Genomic DNA, 15,280 nt, shown 5'->3' with positions numbered 1-15,280 from the left:
TTCCTGCTGTTGCACAGGAGAGAAGAGACAGAAGAAAATCTTCATTTCTACTAGAAAAAGTACATGTGGAAGAACTTTTAGAGACTGTTTTTCAATCTGTCAGAATTCCTTGCCGCTTTGTTGGTTTGTAAACTTTATGTGAGTAATAAGTGCATGGGATGGAGCTGCGCCAGGCATTGGGCCACAGAGAAGTACGTTTTGAGAGCTGTGATCTTGGCTTGCGATTCAAATCTTGTCCATTAGTGTAAATTGAGAAACTGAAGTCTGCAGTTGCTTAACCAGTTGGCTACCTCCTTTAGTTAAACTTCTCTGAACTGCTTCTACTGGCAATAATGCAGATAAACAATGCAAATAGTGTTTGTTCTACAAGAAAGATACCGTTTTGAAAGAAAAGGAAACAAGAATAAGTTCTTTAGTAGAGATCTATTTGTGTTTTTCAAACTTAATTTATTCTGAATGCAATATTCAAGCTTGCATAACTAAAACAGTTGAAACTTCAAAGTAAACTTGTTCTTAATCTCGTTGGGGAGGAAAACCAGTTCAAGATATAAACAAAATTAAAATTACTAAATCAGAACAGTTCCAGTGCATATTGGAACTTCTTGCTTCTGCTGAACTTAACTATGGTACAATGTCTTTGCCTTCTTTCAACTACCAAACATGGAGAGAGGCTTTAACTTTACTGTTGGAGTGAAATAATGAGACTCCTCTGGGGTAGCTTACTTAATTCCTGTCATTGGGATGTAGTGCTTCCTTAAGCAGCTCCAGTAAGTCTTCATTTACCTGTAGTCTGTGCCTATGTGCCACAAGAGCACACCAAAGTTCTTTGCACATAGAAAACTTGAGCCTTGCAGGATTGCTTCAAGATTTTTATCTAAGGTTTGCCTTTCCTGGTGGTAGTTTAAAAACAAACAAAAGCACACACAACCTCCCCCCCCCCGCAGAAAACAGCAAAACCACTCTCCACCTGGAGCAGGCAAACAAGTCAGCAGCTTTTCCTTTACCAGCTGTGGCAAGAACAATTCCTTTTCTCCTTTGCCTGTTTTTAATAGCATAGACTGTCCCAGCATAAACTGTCCTTTACCCTCCATGGAACAGAAATCCCTGTGCAGTTGTTTGCATTGCAACAGCAGATTATGTCTGTTTATTTTTTTAACAGTCAGAAATGGATTGTGGCATTCATCATAAGAAAACAAAAACTCAGGATTCTGGTAGGACCCATGAGCAGCAAGAGGAGGAGACCAGTCTTGCAAATACCCTGGAGCATATTATGGGACAGCTGGATGTTCTGACTCAGGTATGGTTTGCTTTTTAATTGGTAATGACAAAGGTACCTGTGACTGGAAGAATTGGGACTGTTTTGCAGTAGTTTCATAGAATAATAATATGGCTAGTTCAAAACCTCTGCTTTTAGTAGTATTTTGATAAGTCTTTCATTATCTGCTTCTCAGCTTACCTCTATCAGTTCCTTCACACTGACTTCCAGCTGAGGCCCTGCTCTTCCCCAGTTCCTTTATGCTGCAGTGTAGTAGATGCTGCTGGAGCCAGCTCTGATAGACTGTGCTGTTAGCCAGGGTTTATCTAAGGTGATGCCTAAAGGAGTGGTTGGCAGAAGAACTCTGTTTTGGTGAATAATCTGACTCTCTTCTCTTCCCTGTTATACCACAGCCTATAGGTAAACTCTGTTCAGGTCCTGCTCCTTTCCCCCACCCAGCTTTCACCTACACAGTCCAATTTCTGCAGAATTCTTCTCCCATCAACAAGTCTGGGCCCTTCTGTGCCTCTGGAAAAGCTGGAACATGCTTTTCACCCACAGCTACAAACAACTAATCCCTTGCTAAAACATTAACAAACAGTTCTTTCTTGGAGTCACTAAGCAATGCTTGAACAGAACCAGCCATGAATGGTGATCATCACAGAATATGTTTACTTAATAAGATTTTGGGAATAGAAGTGTTTTATGATTAACTAAATAACTGCTTCTTGCTCATTGTGGAGAAATACTGTTTCTGGTCAGTTGGACCTGAATTTCATTGTGGTTTTTTGAGGCATGTGAGAATCAGGGAGAAAGCATGGGGTGATAAACATTGGAGGTCTCCTGTAGCTGAGACCATGGTGGTAGGATGGAAAAAATCTGTTGGGAGGGCTTTTCTGTGAGCTTTAAATATTGTTTCTGAGTAAGAACAAGTAGGTCTTAAACACTTGGTATTGAACATACTGATTAGTAGTCTGAGTTAGCTCTCTGCTCTTGAGAGAGTTAACTTGTCAAAGTACTTGTCAAGGAGTGCAAGATGATGGGTTGGAGCGCCCATCAGGAGATTGAAGGCTGATTTAGGGATTAAAAAACATGCCACAACTACAGGCATTCTAAAATAGTGTAGGATGAAACCCAAAAGGTATTTAAGTTCACTTGGCAGAAATGCAAAAAAGCACTTTTGCTGTGATCTTTAAAACACTGAACACTGGAGGAGGGGAGGGAAATCTTGTGTGACACTGGGCCCTCATACTTGTGAGTAAAACGCAACCCAGTGTATACACAAAATATTTTAATATTGTTTTTACATCTCCCTAGTAAGCTTGGAATGTGATTATCTTTCATCACGTAAATCACATCCACATTTCTGATGATGGATGTGTAATGGCTCCTTTTCAACTTCATAGGTGTTTAGAGGAGGCAAATATTGCAGTAAACAGTATGTGTGGGATTTAACCTAAATATAAGCAATGTAAGTATCTCTGTTGAAGATATTGTGTAACTGTAGAAAATTCTAAATGTTGTTTTAAACCTAACAGAAAGAGAAATTGAGATCAGTGGGGGAGGAATAAATTAGTAAGTTATAGGATAAAATTGGAAATAGTCTTGAAATAGTAAAAAACTAAAAAGCTGCCTTGAGTAACTGTGTTCTTCAACCTTTTACCTTTTTTGTAGCTTTTTTACCATCTTTGAAGTACTTAATTTCCCATTGGTTCTACTCTGTGTATGTTGTATCTTGTATTAAAACCATTTTAATGCACTTGTACAGGTTCCTGACATGCTGTTTTCATGCCAAGGTTTTGATATTTAGCGGCGACACAAACCGACACCAAACAAGCATTAGCAAATGAGCCTGTAAGAATTCCTCATTCCTGGACTAAGGCAGAAGGCACCTCAAAGAGGAGGGGTGTGGGCAGCTGGCAAGGCAGATGTGGAAGGCATCAGCTTGCATGTCTGAACTTTGGCTTTTCCAGTGCTGATGGCTGGTAGGAGAAGGCAGTGCAGCTCTGGAATGCAGCTCCAGCTGTTACCCCTCCTTCGTGCAATTAGGTGTGCTCTGGTAGGAGCTGTGGTGTGCGCAGATCCAAGTGAAATGGGAGCAGTGCCTGGTGCTGTGGGGTTGGTTGTCTTTCCAAGGCATTTCTTCCAAAGCACAAATGGGTGCTGCTCACTGCAGGCAGTAGGTTCTAACCAATGTGTGTGTGTCAGCTTCGGGCCTGTTGACTTCTTGTTGAAAAAGGAGGACAGCACTGCTTCTTCAAAACAACAGGAAGCTTTCATAAATAACACATAACAGGTGTCACTATTTTTGCTTCTTGGAGAAGGGCTGAAGATGCACCTAGTGTTCTGTTAAAATCCTGAGTGTTGCTTGTTTAAAGAGAACTGTAAGGGCATAAGCAGGACCATCCAGTTGAAGGGAAAGGACATGTGTTATTTCCAGAAACCTTGTATTGATGTAACTGTCCATGGGCTTTTCAGGAATTTAATCTGTTATCTCCATGGGGTCTTGGATTTATTTCTCATGTGGTATCTTGAGTTCCTGTGTTCATTGTTCTTGTTGTAGATGCAATACTGTTACCATCATGTAAAGTAGCAGTGGGGAAGGTTAAAGTTGTGATAAACTACTTTGGGAAATTATGCTGATACAAGCCTAATTTATTTTCCTAATATTTTTTCTGTAGCTGTCATTTCAAGGTTTAAACCTGGTATCATGTAGAAGTGGGAAGGAGAGAAAATACTTCCAATTTCTGCTGAAAGAGGTGATAGTAAGACATCAGCTGTGGGCTGTCATCTCTTGCCAGCACACAGCTTTGTTCTGAGCTCCACGCTGGAAGCTGCATCACCAATTATTAGTACCTTCCCTCTGCTGGCAGTAGATTTCCACATGGAATAAGGTGTCATGTGCTTGGATTCAGTGAGATTGTTTTTGTTCAATTCAGAGGTCTCTTCCAGCCGGTCACCAATCCCTGAGGCTGTGGAGGTGGTGTGCCCCACAACAGGAGGATACACTGGAGCAGATTTGCTCCTTCAGCTGGGCACTTCTGTTCTCATCAAAGAGATGGATCAGAAGAATCCAGTGGCTGTTGTATATCACATTTAGCAGTAACCACTAGAGTGAATAGAAGCTTTGCTAAGCTTTATTCTTATGTTGTTGATATGATTTAATTCTTTAAGGTTTTCGCAACTTTCTTTCAGCTGGTCTTCGATTCAATGAAACCTTTTTCTCCTCCTCCTCCCCAAAGCTTTGTCAGGATAGCTTTTGTTTTACTTGGAAGCAGGTGGTCTAATGTGACCTGACAGGGTCTTCATATTTTTTCCTAAAAGTGGTTTGTGTTTGGCCTTACATGGCTCTTTTTCAGAAGAGTAGCATATGCTTAATAATTCTGCTGCCTTGAAGAGTGAAGTTGAGACCTGGACATAAGCCAGTTGTTCCCAGTAGTTTTGGATTACTTAGAAACCCTGGTTCCCCTCTGTAGGAAAGCAGGCAATTCCCATCTGGCAAAGGAATGAGGAAGATGAGAGTAATAAATGTGTGATACTGATGCTTTGCTCCTCCCTTTCCTGCAGCTTATTATCTTGTCAGTGTCTCAGTGTTTAAAAATCCTCTACTGGCATTTTAGAGATGTGAAAAGGAGGAAAATGCAAACTGTTTATAATTTTATTTTTTTTATTGAAGACTGGATCTCAGTATCTCAGTGCCTATATGAAGAGTTGGGATAATTATTAAATTTAAGGGGAAAACAAGGTGACTTTCTCTCTTGGATAAACCTGGCACAGAAAGGTGTGTTTTGGCTGAAACAAAAATGTAGCAGATATCAAAGATTTGCTTGGTTCAGGTGCGTTTTCTGCATTTACAGTTGAACTGCCCTTCTGAAAAGATCATCTGTGAGTAACTGTCTTGGCTGCAGTGGAAAACTTGTATTTGCAGTGATCATCTTCAACCAGTTTAATGTACTCTTGTCCTCACTCCAAACACCTCCAGCTGTTGTGTTCACTCTGTTCATCTGTGGGCAGCAGGCACTGAGGCAAAAGCTTCTGGTTTTATGTGGGAAGGAAGATGTCTTCTCCAAATGAGGAGTTCAGAATCAGGTTAGCGTAAAAATTCATAAATAGCTGCAATAATCCACCCACAGGAAATGGCTTTATATGCTTCCCCAAACTAATCTTGCATTGAAGCTGGGAGAAAACAACACAGTGAAATGGAGAAGACTTGATAAGTCTGTAAAATAATCCAAAGCCTGAATTGAAGGACAATCTAGCTCATGTGAGATTAAAGGATTATTTCACTCCAGAAAAAAGTGCCGGCAGAGGGAGGGAGAAGAATTTTTCTAAATTATTTTTTTTTAGCATAAAAAAAGACTTGGACACAAGTGAACTGCTTTTTAATTAAAGCTGAAAATGTTAATGTGTCCAGTACTTAATAATGAAAACAAGTAAAATCAAATTTTTATTCCTTTTTTGAGATGTGGTCTCGAGCCTGTGTTGGTGAGAGATGAATGTGTCCTCTCTTTTGAGAGGGACTGAATGTAAATTAAGCAACTGGTTTAGAACAATATATGCTTTTATGACTTCAAGTAGTTACAAGTCAAAAAGAAATATTTGGCTGGAGTGGGGATCATGTCCCAAGTGCTTCTACCTTTGCTGTGCACAAATATCTTGGTTTCTGTGTTGCTCTCAAGACCTGAACACCCACAGACTACCGATGGACCCAATATACTAGAGAACACCTGCAAGTAATTTTTATTCCAAGAGAAATGGTTTGAAATCTGAAACACTAATAAAAGAAGTTCTCATCTGAAAGATCTGTGGAGTGTCAGATGAGCTTGGTTTTTAAATCTGAATTTAAAGGACATAGAGGCTATTTCTTATGAGTCAGACCCATCTCTTAGAGATTCAGTAGCTTTGATCTCTCACTCAAATTAAGTACCCTGCTTATTGCCAGTCCTCTGTGTCATTGAGCAGAGCTACTTTTTTTTTCTTGAAATTTACTTCCAAAATATGCTTGTTATAAAATCTTGATGCAAATACATTTTTCTTCTTTCTAAGATTGCTTAAATTAAATGCGCTCTGAGGGATATTGCTGTGTTAGCAGGACACTCTCTGAAGGCTGGCCCTTCAGAAGTGCTGATCCTCTCCTTGGATGTTCACAGGACCTTCACCTTCCATTTTCCTTCAATGGGAAGGAATACTAAACACCTGCCACAATTTGTTTTCACAAGCAGACTTTGAAGATTAATATGTATTGTTATTCAGCTATTGGATACCAGCAGCTGAGTTCATTTAGGTGAGTGATTTGCATCCTCTCAGAGGCAAGGGATGGATATGGGAAGGCTTTGAAGTCTTTGTGGTTTTGGGGAAGACTCTGGTCATTTGGGGTTCTCACCTCTGTATTGTGCAGTTGCTGTCATGGTGTGTGCTTGGACGTTTTGTTGGAGCTCATCCTGACTGGCTGTGTTTTATTCTGTGGTGAAACTGGAAGTCTCCTGACTCCTTTTGCTGTGCTGGCCCAGCCCCAGAGGTCTGGGAGCTCTGCACCAAGGAAACTGCACAGAAGCCATCAGCCATTCCCTTCTAGAAACATGCAGGATCTGATGTAAGTGCCATCAGTTTAGCTTTGGCTGATCAGCTGTCAAGACTAAAGCAACAGCAAGGTGTGATGAAACATTTTTAGTCAGAGGGCTTTAAATGGAAAGACTCAGTTGCAAGGGGCTTAATGTGCCTTGCATCTCCACCCTGCGTGGATGAAATTGGCAGAGCCTGTGGCTCATCTTTGTAGCTGGGATTGATTTAATACAAAGGACAACCTTATCTGTGCCCCAGGATCACTATGGTACTGGTACTGACCGTGCTGCTTGCTGTGGCAAATACTGGATGGTACTGGAATTTTCAGGTATGCTTGTGTGATTTTCCTACTGTGAAAAGCACAGTGAGCACTGCAAGGGATCACTTGTTGCTGTGCTGAGTACCACAGGAAGAGATCTGTGCATTACACCAAAGTTGTTCCTATAATTTAGTGAAAGGGTTGGTAAACTGTAATTCAGGTATGTGCAGAAAGTGAGGTGGATGGGACTATGAGCTCTCATGCCCTGCCCTGGAGAAGAGACAAAGAGGTTGTTTAGCCACACAACTTCTTGAGCAGGTCTCTGTGTGGGGATCCTGATGAGGCCAGGCTAGTGCTGGCCTTTGTCCTTCTGCAGGCATTGTCATGGATTCGTGATCCATGTGACCCCACAGTGACCTTGGATGAATGTGCAACACCTGCATTGTGGGGTTTGTGGGTCTTTCTGACTCAGAGCTGTACAGCAGCACTGATCAAGATGTTCCTGTCCAGCCACATGGAAGCTAAGTGTGTTGTAGGAACAATAATAAAAGTTTGTGGAATTTGAAGCATGTTACAAAGTAAACCCAGGAAAATTCATGTCGTTGAGTTAGAGAAAGGGGTAGTGCTGAGTCTTCGCCCACTAACTCAGCCTGGTGTGAAATATTCTATGCAAATAGGCTTTGTGAGAATTCACCTTAGAGTTTGCCTTCAAAGCCATTGAGATGGTGAGGAGCTACAGACCTGATTTAAAATGTCATCTTGTTTTAGTCTGATGCACATGAGGAGCTATCATTTCTGTTAGAAATCACCCCACATTTTATTTTAAACCAAAACCCACCTTAATTATATTTGATCTCTGAGGTTAAGGCTTTGACCACTGGAGTAAGGCTGGTGCTTGCAGGCATTCGTTTGCTACGTAAAGCGTTAATTGCTGTGAAAGCTTCATGCCTTGTTCTACTGTGAGATGAGACCTCCTCACTTAGTCTAAACTGCCAGCTCTTGCTGAGAATGCTTTCAGAGCATGCAGAACGTTGGTAGCTGGCTTGGGTGCCATCTCAAAGCTGTTAAGTTACAATTTGCAAAGAGGGCAGCCCAGCTCCCTTTACGTGTGCTTGGTAGGAGCAGGGATCTGCTCTGGGGGTCCCGAGTGCAGCTGCTGAGGTGGAGTGTGTTGGGGCAAAACCCATATGGGAGGAGGAGAAGCTGTTCTTGCCAGACAGGTTCATGCTTCAACTCTCCCTGCATAAGTTCTCCCATCAGCCTTTCAATCGTGCAGCTGCAGTTTGGAGTTGTAAACTGTGGTTAGTGGCAGGAGTTAAGGCTTTTTTTCTCCTGTAAAAGGTGTAGGTAAGGCTACCCCCGTGCAAACCCTTCCTGTGGTAGTTTGTTTCACTCATTGCATTAGTTCAGAGAAAGGGCTCCCAAGCTTAATTTACCTGGGTACCACCTGGATGCTAAGGCAGCATTTTTATGATGCAGTTTATTTGTATTTCTTGGCTGTATTTGGGAATAAAGTGGGCTCTGAAATTGCTGCTTTTAGGGAAAACCATAAGAAGTTACTGCAGGGCATCTTTGAAAATACACCAGCACTGGCCATGCTTGTTACAGAGGGCAGAGCTCTTAAGCCTGCAACTCCAGGTGAAACTTGACAAGTGTCATTCTGTAAATCCATGGGCCATCTGTAGTCTTCAATGGACCTCTTAAAAACCATCAATCCCTAAGTTCTTCCTTGATGCACACAGTGGAGTGGAGAAACTGTGGGTACAGAAACTTACAAACTTCTGCATTTTTTTGTGTGTTCATTGTGGGTGAACTTTCTTTATAAATTGAAAAGAAAATGCTGTCTTCATAAATTAAGATGTCAGATAGGAAAGAAAAATCTGAGGAGGCAGAAGTAATGTTTTTTCTTGAGCTGTTTGATATGTTAGTGCTCTGCAAAATCTTTTAGCATATGCTTAGAAAAACCAGTGGAGCAAACGTTTGAGGATCTTTTTAAGTAAAGCTAGAAAACTACTTCTGCCTCCTTTGAGATCAATGGAGAGAGGGATTTTCTGCTATGAATAAACAAGAATAGAAGTGCAAGTGTCCTATTTTTTCTGCGCAGAGCCAAGAGCTCATCGATGGCACAGTCACTGTGCAGGATCGTATCCCTTGTAGGTTCAGCCAAGCTGTTGTTACTTGATCTGAGGAACTGCCCTGTCCATACTTTTTGGGGGGGTTCCCTGATTACTGGTGGTCAGTCAGGCAGTTCTCTGTCCCCTGTGCTATTGCATGGCTAACTCGGAGCCACTGTGACTGCGTACTGGAAAGGCCCTGTGCTGCACCTTTGGCCTTGCAGAGTGTCCCTTAGCGGGGTGAGTTGAGCATTAGTTATTCCACCCTGCTGTGCCCTTGCCCGCCTTGCCCCCCGCTCCAGGTTAAGTCCTGCTTTAGCTAATAGCAGCCATCTGGCTGGCTGCATCTCTCCTGGCAGGGGCTCCCTGGCTGCTCCAGAGGCTTGCTGGCGACCTCTGCTCCCTTGCTCTGGTCTCTGCTGTTCAGGTTTCCTTTGGTGCTGGTAGAACTGGTTTCTTTCAGCATTCAATTAGCACCTGGTTCCTCTTATCTGTCCTCCTCAAAAGCCCCTCCAGGGCTGCTGCAGAAGCTTCAGCCCTGAGGCCAGTGGTTTTTTTAACTGTCTCTGCTGCTTAATCAAACATGTTTAAGAGGGACTAAGGAAAAGATACCGATGAAAGCATCTTGGAACAGCATCCCAAATCACTGTTATTTGGGTTGAGGGAGTAAAAATAACATGGAGGAATCGGATAAGGGGCTTGTCATCAGGTAAGCAAGTGTGACTACTGGGTGCCTCATTTTAGGTGTCCTGGGGGAGAATGGGAATGAATATTCCCCTGAACTTATAAGTAAATAGGAGGCAAATTTTTATTTCTCCGTAGTTTCTCTTTAATGTTTCCAAAGAGAAGAGTGGGTTTTTTCAGTGCTGAGTCTTTGAAGATAAATGAAGACAAATGTTGCAGGAAGTGTTGGTAGAAGTGATTTAAGTTTTCTGTGAAAAATTCCCGTATTCTATTCTGGTGCCCACAGTAATGCTCAGTATATTACTGTAATGTCAGAAATATTCCTTAAAAAATAGTTTGATTTTTTTTCTCGTTTAAGCCTAAACTGTTATCCTTCTGCCAATTTGAGCCAAGACTTTAATAAATTATCCAGCATTTACTCCCTGGTGTGTAATGGAGACATGTACTGTATTCCTGACACACCAGGAAGCCCAGATCCTGCCACAGAGTGCTAACCTGGTTCTAGTGAATGTTCACTGAATCTGGCTAACAGTGTTCTTGCCCTTGGCTTAACTGCTCGTTTGTTATCTTTGAGAAGCCATAGCAAAAGCACGCAGGAGTTGAATAGGTGCAGTTTCATTTGCCTCCTGAGAAGGACTTGCTTTATAAATAGCAACATGGAAATATTGTAAAACTTTCAGCTGCTAATAAAGGAGCTTTTCTGTGCAAGTTACAATATAGCACTTACAGCAGCTGGGCAGTATTTGTGCTTACCCTTACCTTCCTGGGATGTCAGATGCCCTGTCTATTTATATTCATCATATATTCAAGTCTAAATGGACTGTAGTCATTGATTCCTACTTTGGACTTCCTGAATTTCATTTCTGACTGCTACTTTTCCACTTTTAGTTTCCAAAAAATACTTACTGCAAGTTTTCTGCTTTTACTTACATGCAATTTCCATTCCAATAAACATTTTCCTTACAGCTTTCTCACAAATTCAACACTTTGTGAAATCTGCTTTACTTGTGTCTCATGGTGCCGTGTGTAGCAGTAACTCCTATTGATGGGATCATGGTGGCAGTAAATCATGGAACAGAGGAACCACGAGTGATCTGGGCATTGCTTCTGGCAGGGCAGTGTGACTGGGACATTCATTCAGCTGATTATCTGTCTAAAGGAAATTTGATGCAATGTTTCATTCTCCCTCTTTTTAATGGAGTGGTGAGTTACTAGTTCATTTTTTAAACAGAAAAGCCAGGATCCCTACTGGCTTTCATTCTCTGGTTGCTTGAAGGATAAGATCTTTGCTGTAAACCCCTGGTAGACATTCAGCCTGCTGTGTTCTGCCCTTGGTAGCTTTATTCCTGGTTTCCAAGACAGTCACTAGGCAATGGCATGGCTTGGATGTGAAAAAGATTAAGTCTTCTCTCCTTTGAATAGATGGGAGGGCACCTTCTGGCTCTGGGGCACCTGGGATGTTACCTGCTGGCTCCACAATGTTTCTTCTGGTTCTCTGTGTGCTGCAATTCCTGTGCCTCAAAGGGATGGAAATAGAGGAGGAAAAACGTAAATGCAGCTGGTGCTGTAGCCGACGGAATATTTGGACAAAGCAGGGTTTATTCTTTTAGGTGAAGCTTTCTACTGCTGCAGCAGGGCTCTACTGCTGCAGCAGGGCTCTACTGCTGCAGCAGGGCTCTTCTGCCTTGTCACAGGTCAGAAATAAGAAATATATTAGAAATAAGCTTTGAACTCTGTTTAGGGAGGAAAAAAGTGTGCATTATGATGCACTGGACAACCTCCAGCCGTTCCTGAATTCGTTGATGCAGAGTCTTGCAAGATGGCTTTGCCTTACTGCCCGCTGTTGTTTTTACTATGTCTGTTTTCTCTTCTCCCCCATGACTTGTCTCATTCCCCAAATCATTTTACAGCAGACTTTTCTTAGTCTCAAGTGGCCTTAGCCAAGCTATTTCCTCTCTTTGTGCTTTCGTTTCCCCAGCTGTAAAATGGGGATAATGAGACCTGCTTGCTTTTGTCAGGCACTTAGAGATGTGCTTACGAAATGCGCTATTAAAAGGCTTTCTATGTATAACTGCTATACAAACAGCGGTTGTCCAAGTTTATTTGAATTACTTTATTAAAGTCCAAAGTTCTGAACATCCTTTGTTTTTAGCAGAGGATGTTATTTATGCAGTAAAAATGCCCAAAATGTGAAGCTATTGATCATTGCTGATAAGTTTATGGATATTAAAGCATTAAATCATCACCACCCATTATCGGCTGTTCTGGTGTCTCTGGAAGCTGAAAGTGGTTGTGCATAGCTGGGGCCCTTGATTATCTTGGAGTGATCAATAAAAGGTTTTCAGCAGAAGCTTTTATTGCCACGTGGTTAAAATGTTCTTCCTGTGCATCCTGTACATGATGACTTCAGCTCGAGGAGAAAGAGAACAATCTTTTGCAGGGTACCTGGATTACACAAAGAAATGCAAGCATTATGTTGAGGTAGATATTGCCACTTGGAGTTTTTCCCCTCCATCTGCTGCATTGTCTTAGGCTGGGAAGGTTTTCTTGCCTTTCATGGTGCTTGTCCAGCAAGTTTTGAATTTTTTAATTACAGCAGACCCACGATGTTGAGGGAGGGGAGGAAACAGCTGGAAGCAAAGGGGTAAATTCAGAGCCATAACTGAGAAAAATTGTTTAAAATCTGTGTGTCTCATTAGCAGAAATGTGTCTGGTGGCTCTCCAGTGTCTGCCTCATGAACTTGTCCAGGAAAGGAAATGCAGAGCCCAGTCTGAAAGCACGAGTGCTGAAACGGGTGCTTGGTGTTGTCTGCAGGAGTACTTTGTGCCCACCATCTTTTACTGCTCCCCTCTGAAGTCATGTGGGGCTCTGCCCTGCTAAAATGCTGACACTGGAGTTCCAGCCGTGAAATACCTCGAAATATTCCTGTGAATTTAGCATCTTCTTGGGCACTGAGAGTACAGTGTGCAGTATGTCTGTGAGCAGCTCAACAGCAGCTTTCACTTTGTTTTGCAGACAGTTTCCATCCTGGAGCAGAGGCTGACGCTCACTGAAGACAAGCTGAAGGAATGTCTTGAGAATCAGCAGAAAATAATTCAGAACAAAACGAACTGATTTCCTGAGATCAGACAGGAGCTGAAGGCATTGGGAGGTTTGAGGCTGTTTGTGTTCCTAACAGACTGTGTGTGACTTGCTTTAACAATTTTGAGCACAATCTATTTTTCAATTGGAATGTATAGTTAATGTATCTGTAAATAGCTTTGTTGCTTCACTAAAATAAAAACAATATTTTATTCGTAAGTGTGGGTAACAATTGTGATCTCTTGTGCTTTCCAGAGGTACAGCAGCCAGCGTGTGGACTGAGTACTAACCAGGAAGGTCACATCTTTCCTGTCTCTGGTCCTGCTAAGTTAGTTTTAAAGTGTATAAGCATCTTGGAGTTGCCAGATGCCTGCCCAGGCTGTATTAGGCTTGTTGCTGAGGTGTGTGCTGGCTGTAGGTGAGAAGCAAAGTGCTCTCAGGATCTTTGGGGCAGTGGTATTTCACCTCTGGTCTAGGACCATATCGAGCAGGTGAGGTCTTGTGCAACTGACACCTGGAAGGGTTTGTCTTAGCTGAGTCTCACATGGCAAATCTGACACAGCAGTTGAGATCCTGGATGATATTTGTGCAGAGGTGATTAAATCCAACACATTTAAGCATGCTCCCGTGTGCAGTATAGGAAAAACAAATTATTGGGGCTGGAACAAAGGCCCCACTGTGTCAGATGCAGTGTGATTTCCAAGGAGATTTTACTTCATCTTTGCTTCTTAAATTAAAGGCAGGACAAAGGGAGAGGAAGGCAACTAAGCAGTGCAATGTTTTCTCCATCATGGAACTCTCTTCTTCTCATATTGGACTGCCTTTAATTTTCAGTCATTTTGCAGATGTTTTCACAGTTGAGTAACTCATCACTGGCACCCTCCTCCCGTCATCGCTCCTCCTGACTTTTTTGGGGCTTGAGCAGGTGTTCAGTATGTAGCTGCACAAGAATTTGGACTTCTGGGAGATCCTGTTTCCAACACCTCTTCTGCTAACACATACTGGAGGTCTCCTTTCTTGCAATAAACTCTGACCCACATTCCTGGAGAAATCAGCTGCAGGAACTTGAGCACCTCAGGATTAATGTAACCCTCCTCACCCCTGTCTGTCTGACCTCTGCAGACAGGGAGGCTGCCTCGGTCCCTGCCCTTGGTGGTACCTCGTGCCACCAGCACCTGCCAGCCTTGCACAGCTTCCAGGGCCTCCATCTCCACGTGTGTTGTGGCACTCTGGATGCTTACCTGAGGATGGGCTGGCATCCTTACTTCACATGGGGTTTAGCTGGTTTTAAGGCCAGGCCGTGTGGGTTCGGCTTTGGGATGGTTTTTGGTGTTGCACCTGTTTTGTTACAGGCTGTTACAGGACAGCACCTTGGGGGTGTTAATGCTCTTCTTCCCACCTGGTGGGAGCTGCTTGTGTTTTCCTGCCAGCACTAAGAAGCTTCTGGTCTTCTTCCCTCCTGGTTCTTTGTACATCTCTAAGAACCCCTTGCTGGCATGATCACAGTATTTCACTCCTTCGTTTGTGGGAGGCTGAGAGCTTTCTTATTTCCATGCTTGGTTGATGATGAGTTTCTCTCTGCTCTGCCACGGACTTTGTTTTGTGTTTCCAGGCTCTGAGTCTGATAAATCATTACTTTCCCTTAATGGAATCAATTCAGTGGTGATATTCTGTGCTCTTGCTCTAAGCTTTCAGTGGCTTTTTGCTGAGAGACTGACATCATTTTCATTGAAATGAGCTTGTGTGGTGATGCAGATGGGTGGGGAGAAGGGGACTCAAAGGTACTGTGGCCAATTTGCTGTTAGAAAAAGGCTGTTCCTGCCCTGATCTGCCACTGAAGTGATGACAAAAATCAGTTGCAAGAGCCTAAACTTTCCACTTGATCCTCAGTGTTGTGGACTGGCCTTTGGGACTGGGGTGTGGAGGGGAAAATTTAAGCATTCCAACAGCATTTTTTAAGCTCAGTTGGTCAGAGCATGGTGCTAATAATGCCAAGGTTGTGGATTTGATCCCTGTATGGGCCATTCATTTTAGAGTTGAATTCAGTGATCCTTGTGGGTCCCTTCCAAATCAGAATATTCTGTGATTCTGGGGTTTACTTTAAAAATAGCCTTTGCATCCTTTTAATGTGTAGTTTCTAATGTCTTAGAGACCACAGAAGCAATCTGTGTGTGGTTTTTTAGACAGGATGGCAGTACAATTGACACATATGATGTGTGCTTACAGGTGTCCACATTTGGGCATGTTTGATACAGATGCTTTTCCTTTTCGGATGTTCTGAGTGAATCCATTTGGAAGATGTAATTGTGCCTCTAAAATAGATG

The 15,280-nt window shown here is 42.6% G+C and overlaps 1 protein-coding gene across 2 annotated transcripts in view; it reads left to right on the top strand.

Moving 5' to 3' along the window:
- POC1A (POC1 centriolar protein A) overlaps positions 1 to 13,175 on the top strand; it is a 57,328-nt gene extending 44,153 nt beyond the window's left edge. For both annotated transcript variants that reach the window (XM_017732375.1, XM_017732374.1), the window contains exons 10-11: positions 1,160 to 1,297; positions 12,891 to 13,175. In XM_017732375.1, coding sequence (XP_017587864.1) covers positions 1,160 to 1,297; positions 12,891 to 12,989 — 237 coding nt within the window. In that variant the 3' untranslated portion in view covers positions 12,990 to 13,175. The remainder of the gene's footprint in view (positions 1 to 1,159; positions 1,298 to 12,890) is intronic.
- The last annotated feature ends 2,105 nt before the right edge of the window (positions 13,176 to 15,280 follow it).

The sequence above is a fragment of the Corvus brachyrhynchos genome, unplaced genomic scaffold, assembly GCF_000691975.1.
Source record: "Corvus brachyrhynchos isolate BGI_N302 unplaced genomic scaffold, ASM69197v1 scaffold4, whole genome shotgun sequence".
Classification (NCBI taxonomy): Eukaryota; Metazoa; Chordata; class Aves; order Passeriformes; family Corvidae; genus Corvus; species Corvus brachyrhynchos.
The sequence above is the reverse complement of the archived record's forward strand: the minus strand, read 5'-3'. Positions and strand labels throughout refer to the sequence as shown.